Source organism: Grampus griseus (assembly GCF_964374135.1).
Source record: "Grampus griseus genome assembly, chromosome: 1".
NCBI lineage: Eukaryota > Metazoa > Chordata > Mammalia > Artiodactyla > Delphinidae > Grampus > Grampus griseus.
In genome coordinates this window covers 68566187-68576126 of record NC_139017.1, presented here as the reverse complement: position 1 = coordinate 68576126, position 9940 = coordinate 68566187, and the positions used below count along the sequence as shown (strand labels likewise).

Sequence of the window (9940 nt, the reverse complement as noted above, 5' to 3'; positions counted from 1 at the left end):
GAAGACCCAAGGAACTGGGAAGGGAGCTGGGAAGTCAATGAGGTACACATACGACAAAGTTAGTAGCTTGGGCCCCTTTTTTTTTTTTTTTTTTGCAAGCTTCTAATATCCTTACATCAACAGAGACAATGCACTAAACAGCACTTCTTACTTATCTCCAGATTTCCCCAGCGCTGCTCTACAGCTTGGAATCTCGCAGCTTCCTAGATACCCCGAAGATGATTCAGCAGCTTGGAGGGGTGCACAGAGTTTATTTTTACCCTTGAGCCCTAGGAGGGAAAGTTGAAGCCATCCCTAGGAGAAAACACTGCCCACCCAAAAGTCCAACCTCTAGCAACAAGTCTGAGGCTGGTTGTTCCTGAGCAGGGCAGGTGGGGGCAGCTGGGGGGAGGTCCACTTCTTGGCCCGTACTCCAAGGGAGCTTGTTCCTCTCAGCCCCGAGATAGAAGAGATCAGTAGCGAGCTGGGCAAGCTCCAGGCGCCTGAGGTCCTTTCTGACTTTCCTGGGAAGAGGGTCCCCTGAAACAAGTCAAGTCTCACTCTTTGGTCCCTGCAGGTATTCTTAATCATGCAATAGGAATGCTTAGAGAGAACCTAAGCAAGTATGCCAGCTGCCTCAGTGGCATTGCCATGTCTTCTCTCCCATCCCAGGCTGGGTACCACATCTTCCCAAGACCCCTAGGGAGGAAGGGATTAACTTCTTTAGGTAGGAGGTATGCGCTTAGGGGTATGGAGCAGGGAAGGTGAGAAAGCCTCTTCCCCTAGCAGCTGGTGGGGCTGCCCACCTGGTTTGGGGGAAAAGGGGGCTGCAGTCTTCTGTGGTGGGGAAGGTGAGGAAGGTGCCTGGGGAAGCTGCAGTTGTCCTGAGGCAGAGGAAGCACAGGAAGCAGCTTGCCCACTCTCCCTGGGCCCTGTGAAAAGAGGACTCTTGCCGGAGGTCCTTGTAACCTGGCATTGTAAACACTGGGGACGCACCCAGCAGCTATCTTCTGCCTCCTCTTAGTGCAGGACCCACCGAAGGAGACAAGACTCGGCTCTGGATTTGAGAAATGAAACCGAGGGGGAAGGAGGCTGCCATAGTGATGGGAGCCGGACGGAGGCCCTCTCCCCTCAAAGGCATACAAAAATGGGGGAAATGGCTTCATCCCGGAAAGCTAGCACACAGCCTCCTCCAGATCCTCCAGGTCCTTCCAAATAGGGGGAGACCCTTCTAAAGCTACAAGAAATTTTGTGGGAAGCAGCACGGGGGCAGTGGGAAGCAAGAGCAGACTGACTGACACAGATGAGAAGCTTCTGTGGAGATGGAAACAGGTCTGCTGATTCACTGAGAACTGACTTCACTAGAATGTACCCAGCACATGGTAGGCACTCAGAGGTACCTGGATGAGTAAATGAATGAATGAAGAATATCTGGGGGAAAAGCGAGGCCAGCGAACACAGATCTTTATCTTTGGGGATAAAGCTTTGGGGAGCCTCACTTGTTGGAGAGAGGTGGACTAAGGAGAGCCGGCCACTTGAGTGGGGCGGGGGGCTGTGTTTGGGCGAGGGGACCAGGCTGGCAGCGTGAGACGTTGGGCCCTCGTCATGCCCCGATGGAGGATGGAGTGGGTGCCTATGTTGTGACACTGCCTGGCATTGAAAGGGCTCTGGCATGAGAGGGTTGAGACAGGAGCGTGAGCCACAGGTTCAAACATCACCCTCTCCACATTCATGATCTGGGTCACAGGCGCGAAACTGGTAAGAGCTCTGACACCTCCTTCCCCAGCACCGCCCAACCCAGCCCTTGCCCCAGCCCCACCCTGAGAGAGCATCTCTAGCTCCTTGCCCTAAAGTGCCTCTGAGCTGGGCGTGGAATGGGGACAGAGATAAGACTGAGCTGAAAGTGGACATGATGACAGCATCCCAGAGAGTCACAGAAAAGCCAGGAGACACCAGGACAAAGGGACCATCTGGCTCGGGAGGGCTGACCGTGAGAGAATCCTTCCATTCTCTGCCTCTGAGCATCATACGGCCCACAACCTGGGGCTCCCGTAACCAATTTTGCTCCTCGTTCAGTGCCCGTGGCAGCCACATCCCCACAGCAAGAAAGCTGGACTGTTCCTTAGAGAAGTAGAATAGATTTAATCTGTAACTCAGAAGTGTCTAGATTAGCTGCAGTTATGGACACCGAGAGCCTGGGAGGAAGCTGCCCGCTGAAGGCATCCCGAGGGGCCGAGAGGCACCCTCAGTCCACAGAGGTGTCGGGTTGTATGTTAGCTTTGCGCTCAGCTTCAGTGCAGTACTTCTCAGGAAGGCCGGTGGCTCTGCAGGAGAAACACAGGTGTAAGGGGTGGAAAGGGTGTAACGGGTAGGGATAGAGAAGGAGACCAAAGAGGAGGCAGCAGAAGCAGGCATTTACAGAACCTTGGGACGTGTACCCCAACCCTGGTCCCCCAAACACATCCCTGTCAAGCCTCCAGCATCCTGCCAAGGAGTTCCCAGAGAGCCAGGAAGACCCCATCCCAGAACTTTCTCCAGGAGCCCCCTTCAGAGGGCCACAGCCCATGTGGGCCTGGAGTCAGGCCCTCTCCACACCCCTGTCACCATCCCTTCATTCCCTTAATCCCTGGGGAAGAGGAGAGGAGCTGGGCAGGAAGGGATGCCGGCACACCTCAGCTCCTCTATCTTTTTCTTCTTGATGCCTTCAATGCGCTCACGCCACTTCTGGGCCTCCTCTTTGAGGCGCCGGCCTTCCTCGAAGGTGGCGATCCGGTCCTGCAGCTGCTTCTGCTGGTTCTCCCGCACCTGGCGCTGGAGCTCATTGGCATACTGTAAGCGCCCCCTGGCCTTTTTCTCCTCCTCCAGCTGCTGCTTTTCAATCTGCTCTCTCTGAGCCCTAGAGGAGGGACACGGTCGAATGGGCTAGGCTGAGCTGTCCCAGCCCAGGGAAGTCTTTGGGGCAGCTGCTGGGTAGGCTCCTCCTAGGACACGCTGCAGAGACCAAGGCCCTCCACACTCAGGCCCTTCTCTTCTGTGGCTCAGAGATCAGCCCCAAAGGCTGATCCCAGCCAGGCCCGGGCTCATGGCGTGTGACTCTATGCCACGGGCATGTTTAGAAGGGCCCAACGCTTGGGCCCGGAGCTAAGGCTCTGCTGTCACTGTTCTGAAATTCTTAATTGTTGAACAAAGGGCTCCACATTCTCATTTTTCACTGAGCCCTGCAACTTTTGTAGCTGGCCCTACAGCCAGGATGTCACCCACTGGAAGCTATTGTTCCCACTCTTCTCTCCTATTAACGATGCCTAACTCCTCTCCAGCTTGTTCTGAGATAGCTTTCTTTCTCTCTCTCTTCCTTCCTTTCCACTAACAATAATAATGACATTAACAAAACCAACAAAGAGGATGTTTAGGAGGTTCAAAGAAGTTGTCAACTCTGCAATGCTGGTTCTTAGTTGCTGGAAGAAGAAGGAACTTAGCCTGTTATCTCTGATTTTTCTTACTACTCTCAGGAGCCTCTTCCACAAGAAAACTTCACGAACCCTGACATCAGAAGGAAAACGGCTAATGTAGGCCAGATGTTCCCAGAAAAAAAACTCAAATGAAATGTATTCACATCTCAGAGGAAATGCAGTCATAGGCCATCCTGAGCTAACTCCTTCTTTCTTCCTCAATGTAATCAAAAACAAAAGCTAAATTTAAAATCACCTTAGGCCAGGACGTCTCAGCTGGGGTCACTCATACCCCAACCAAAAGCACCACTTCACAGACTCATTTCCCTCTAGCTATCTTCCAAGCTCCACCATGCATGGCATGTCCTCTCGGTGCTCAGCAGCTCTTTTACACCATGTAGACACCTCCTAAAATTCTATACCTTCCAGGTTTATCAGAAGAAAACTGCTGACTTCCTTGCCCCTCGGTACTTATACACCAAATCCCCACTGCTCGGACACATCTATGAAAGCAGAAAGATTCTCCTCCTTGCCTTGCCATTATTTTCCTATATAGAGAACAGTTTTTTATTGTTTCACATTATGTGAAACAGGGTGGAAATGGGGAAACTGTATGTGTCATGAGAGAGCCCCTGGGGTGGCAGGCAATTGGAAATCTAAACAGGGAAGGGCCTGGTAATTTCACAGGGCTGGGGCAGGGATCCTGGAGGCTGGCTGCATTACAATCATCTTGGGGCTTTCAAAACTACTGATGCCTGGGCCTCACCCCAGACCAGTTAAATGAGAATCTCTGGAGTTGGCTCCTGGGCGCCAGTACTCTTTGAAAGCTTCCAGGCATTTCTAAGAACCATTGGGTAGGGAAGGTCAGCTATTTCTGCTTAGTCAACAGGCTGACAGTTAAAGGCATCCCTCTGTCCAGAAGCAGGAAGTCCATATATAGGCCATAGAGGAGGCCATGCTCTTGAAGTAGGAAAAGTTGGAATGCTGGCCATGGAAGAGATGCTCCTAGCACTTGGAGATGCTCATCGTGGTGGTCACATGGCCCTGGAGACCCTAGGTCCAGATGCTAACCTAGAAAAAGGTGAAATTGAACTTAAAGCTAGGGCTGGCAACATCGTTCTCAATGGTGAAGAACTGAAACCATTTCCTCTAAGATCAGGAACAAGACAAGAATGTCCACTCTCACCACTATTATTCAACATAGTTTTGGAAGTCCTAGCCATGGCAATCAGAGAAGAAAAAGAAATAAAAGAAATTAAAATTGGAAAAGAAGAAGTAAAACTGTCACTGTTTGCAGACGACATGATACTATACATAGAGAATCCTAAAGATGCCACTAGAAAACTACTAGAGCTAATGAATGAATTTGGTAAAGTTGCAGGATACAAAATTAATGCACAGAAATCTCTTGCATTCCTATACACTAATGATGAAAAATCTGAAAGAGAAATTAAGGAAACACTCCCATTTACCATTGCAATGAAAAGAATAAAATATCTAGGAATAAACCTACCTAAGGAGACAAAAGACCTGTATGCAGAAAACTATAAGACACTGATGAAAGAAATTAAAGATGTTACAGACAGATGGAGAGATATACCATGTTCTTGTATTGGAAGAATCAATATTGTGAAAATGACTCTACTACCCAAAGCAATCTACAGATTTGATGCAATTCCTATCAAATTACCAATGGCATTTTTTACAGAACTAGAACAAAAAAATCTTAAAATTTGTACGGAGACACAAAAGACCCCGAATAGCCAAAGCGGTCTTGAGGGAAAAAAACACAGCTGGAGGAATCAGACTCCCTGACTTCAGACTATACTACAAAGCTACAGTAATCAAGACAATATGGTACTGACACAAAAACAGAAATATAGATCAATGGAACAGGATGGAAAGCCCAGAGATAAACCTGCACACCTATGGTCAACTAATCTATGACAAAGGAGGCAAGGATATACAATGGAGAAAAGACAGTCTCTTCAATAAGTGGTGCTGGGAAAACTGGACAGCTACATGTAAAAGAATGAAATTAGAACACTCCCTAACACCATACACAGAAATAAACTCAAAATGGATTAGAGACCTAAATGTAAGACTGGACACCATAAAACTCTTAGAGGAAAACATAGGAAGAACACTCTTTGACATAAATCACAGGAAGATCTTTTTTGATCCACCTCCTAGAGTAATGGAAATAAAAACAAAAATAAACAAGTGGGACATAATGAAACTTAAAAGTTTTTGCACAGCAATGGGAACTACAAACAAGACGAAAAGACAACCCTCAGAATGGGAGAAAATATCTGCAAACAAATCAACGGACAAAGGATTAATCTCCAAAATATATAAACAGTTCATGCAGCTCAATATTAAAAAAAAAAAAACCCAATCCAAAAATGGGCAGAAGACCTAAACAGACATTTCTCCAAAGAAGACATACAGATGGCGAAGAGGCACGTGAAAAGCTGCTCAACATCACTAATTATTAGAGAAATGCAAATCAAAACTACAGTGAGGTATCACCTCACACCAGTTAGAATGGGCATCATCAGAAAATCTACAAACAACAAATGCTGGAGAGGGTGTGGGGAAAAGGGAACCCTCTTGCCCTGTTGGTGGGAATGTAAATTGATACAGCCACTATGGAGAACAGTATAGAGGTTCCTTAAATAACTAAAAATAGAATTACCATATGACCTAGCAATCCCACTACTGGGCATACACCCAGAGAAAACCATAATTCAAAAAGACACAATGTTCATTGCAGCACTATTTACAATAGCCAGGTCATGGAAGCAACCTAAATGTCCATCAACAGATGAATGGATAAAGAAGATGTGGTACATATATACAATGGAATATTACTCAGCCATAAAAAGGAACGAACTTGGGTCATTTGTAGAGACATGGATAGATCTAGAGACTGTCACACAGAGTGAAGTAAGTCCGAAAGAGAAAAACAAGTATTGTATATTAATTTATATATGTGGAACCTAGAAAAATGGTACAGATGAACTGATTTGCAGGGCAGAAATTGAGACACAGACGTAGAGAACAAACGTACAGACACCAAGGGGGGAAAGTGGCAGAGGGGTGGGGTGGTGGTGTGATGAATAGGGAGATTGGGATTGACATATATACACTAATATGTATAAAATGGATAACTAATAAGAACTTGCTATATAAAAAAAAAAAGAAAGATAGGCTGCATCACTCAATCTCTACTTATTTGAGCATAACTTCTGTAATTTTTGTAGCCCTCCACCCTAATTAAAATTTTGTTTGGTTTATTTCCTATTTTATTATTATTTTTTAAATGTTATTATTTTTTAATGGCTACACTGCACAGCATGCAGGATCTTAGTTCCCCAACCAGGGATCGAAAATGGGCCTGGCAGTGAAAGTGCCGAGTTCTAACCACTGGACAGCCAGGGAATTCCCTTGTTTGTTTCCTTTAAAAAATTTTTTGATGTTATAGAGTCTGGACCAGAGCAAGAAGAGAGTCTTTCCCAGTTAGGCCAGAACACTTAGAGCCAGTAGAACGTCCCAGGGGCCAGGTCTGGTGGTGGAAGATCTAACTGGTAGAAAGTAGAACTACTGAGACTGCTCACTGCTTTGGGGTAGGAGAAGGGAGACAGACAGTGAGAGATGTGAACACTTAACTTCCACTTCTGTGTTGGAATTATAACTAAGCCAACATAGAGAACAAAAATAAAAGGATAAAGAGCTGACAAGGCCAGAAAGATGGAGAAATACAGGTGAAGCCCATCCAAATACGAGTCTCTAACATCCTTCTTAGATGAATGGGCAAGAATGGTGCTTTATTCATCTCTAATATCTCCCATAGCATCCAACACAGAGCCTTGACTTTACGTGCTTAGTACATATCTGTCAAAAGACCTCCCTCAAAGCCCTGCTCTGATGACTTGCAACCCTGAGTGTGTGAGTTCTTCTCTCCCTCTCTCTTCAACCTCCCCTGCTGCAGTTTCAGCCCAAACTTGTCGAGGGACATGGAGGTGGGGAGGGCAGAAGAGACCAGATTTATACCATTACTTACACTTTTAATGCTCCCGGGGAAATAATCCCTATAATAACCAATTCCTTAATCACTTCCAGGTAGGTGCTATTTTCCAATTCTTTAATAAAATTCTTTGCTCAAGTGTCTTTGAAATATTTCAATTATCCATCTAGTTAGAATGACCCCACCAACCTGGTCAGGGTGGATGCACATCTGTCCGTGGACATGCCAGAAACTGCCTCTCCACCCAGTACGGACCATCCCTGCCACAGTACCAGGAAGGGAAGCTGAGGTTCCCAGCTCCTCTTACCGAAGAATCCTCTCGAACTCATCCCGGTCCCGTTGCACCTGAACGGCCAGAGCGTGCTCCTTGAAAGCCACCTGTTCTTGCCGACTTTTCCGCAGTCTGGCCTCAGTTTCCATCTTCTTCTGTGCGTTTTCCTTTTCTTTTCTGCGCCACTCTCTGTCGGCAACCTCCTGGTTGCGTTTGGCCCGCAAGGCATCCTGGGAAAGGAGAGGGCGGGGAGACCAGTGAGGATGCAGAGTAACCTCAGGTCCCTTTACGAAGACACCTACTTCGGACTCTGCCCCAGCTTGCTTTGAGAAGCCCCCCGAATTTCTCTAGCAGCAGGGTTATGCTAGGAAAGAATAAAGGGAATCCTGTCATAGAACTTTCAGGTCAGAAGATACCCTGAGGGGTCATCTTGTCCTTCCCCCACCTCCAGCTCATTCCAGTTCTCTCCCTATACCTGAAACACCTCCCGGCTGTCCTGCGATCGCTTCTAACTTTAATGACTGCTAATGATGGAGATGGCACAGTTTCCTCTGGTGACACATTTCAGTGGTTAGTTAAGGTTGAAAGTTCTTTATGTGGCAGCCAAAGTCTTTCTCTTGGACCTTAAGCGCGTAATACACTTCTCGATCCTTGCTTGCCGTGGGCTTGGAAGCAGGCCCATCTCTCCGTCCTCCAGCTACTGAAGTCGTGATAACTTTCATCCTCTCTTCTATACCCTCACCCTTGAGACCATTCTACAGGCTGTCAGAGGAACAGTTAAGGGGATGGGAGAGGCCGAGAGAAGCTGAGACTGAATAGGTACCTGCTCTGCCTGGTAATCCTGGGCCTTCTCCTGCATTGCCCTCAGGCGGGCGATCTCCTTCTCTTTCTCCCTCCGGATTCTCTCCTGCTCAGCCTCAAACTCTGCTTCTCGAGCCTGCCAGGAAGAAAAGGCGTCACAGCATGGCTCCCATTGCCCCAGGCTTGCAGAGAGAAACTGAGACCCTTGTCTATTCAATATCCCCTCTACCCCTTCCTGACTCCTTTTAAGGTAGGGCAAAATGACTAGCAATGCATTGACATGAAACTAATCAGCATTTGTAAGATGCTTCGTTGCTTACAAAATGCCTTCTCCTGTAATATCCCAGATGGTCCTCACAACATCTCATTAGATTGATATTATAAAGAAACTGATGTTCATAGAATTCAAGGGTCCTGTCTAAGATGGCACAGCTAGTAAACTACCAAACAGATTCAAATGCAGGTGAGCCCAGCCTTCATGCTCTCTCTGCTACTGCACAATTTCCAAGTTGCAAGGCTGCTAGGCCAAGTTTCTAGAAATAACAACTGTGGCTTCCTGCCTGTCTTGTAAAGTACAGGAGGTGGAAGTTATCTCATTAGTCCTTTTGGGCAAATGGCCAACCGTGCGATGTGCGGCCCCCCAGGGGTTAGCAGATACCTAAGGAATGAACTATCAAAATTAGCTCCCTTTGCCACTTCTCTGAAAAAGCAGACATATCCCTAAAAACTTTCCATACACAACTTCCCAACTATGATTCTTGGTTAGTCATAAGACTAATAATGGCTTAGGTTGGGTGGAAATGTGATCATCCCACAAAGAATGTTCCTTAGCCTCGTTCCACCTTTCCAGACTTCTGTGCACCCAATGAGTTGTCAGCTTGTGAGCTGTGCACAGCTGGCTGTGTGTCAAGCTGGTCTCTCTGCTCCACGTTGCCCTAGATGGCAGGGCAGGGAACTCTGGAGGCTTCCACCACCAATCTCTGCCTTTAGCTCTAAAGCGGCAGCCCCGGCTGTAAGAACAGAGACCACTGTGAGGTCAGGGAAGGGCTTGTGATACACTTGGATTCTTCTGGTGGGCTGTGGGCATGCCCAAGTGCCCGATCCCTTTGTCAGTTTCCTGCCTCTCCCAGGTTCTCCTGCCAATGACATTTTCATGTACGAAGACAAGACATATTCCTCTCCTGCTCAGAAATCAATGGCAATTCCTCATCGTTCCACACTTGCAGCTCTGCTCAAGGTCCAAGTCATTCCCAACAACTGCTCTCAGCTCTCCATCATCTCGCTACCTCGTTTCCCATCACAACCACCAGAGACTCTCTGCTGCAGCCAGTGAAACTGTTCACCAATTCCTACACGTGAATGGCTTATGACCGCCACCTTCGTCCATTCAGGAAAACAGTTGCTGAGTTC

The 9940-nt window shown here is 47.4% G+C and overlaps 1 protein-coding gene across 1 annotated transcript in view; it reads right to left on the bottom strand.

The window, feature by feature from the left end:
• Positions 1-2224: 2224 nt before the first annotated feature.
• Positions 2225-9940, bottom strand: part of CFAP45 (cilia and flagella associated protein 45) — a gene marked incomplete at both ends in the record, with an annotated part of 40881 nt that continues 33165 nt past the window's right edge. Inside the window, 4 exons of the mRNA XM_082651958.1 lie at positions 2225-2303; positions 2651-2875; positions 7766-7959; positions 8553-8666. Coding sequence (XP_082508084.1) covers positions 2225-2303; positions 2651-2875; positions 7766-7959; positions 8553-8666 — 612 coding nt within the window. The remainder of the gene's footprint in view (positions 2304-2650; positions 2876-7765; positions 7960-8552; positions 8667-9940) is intronic.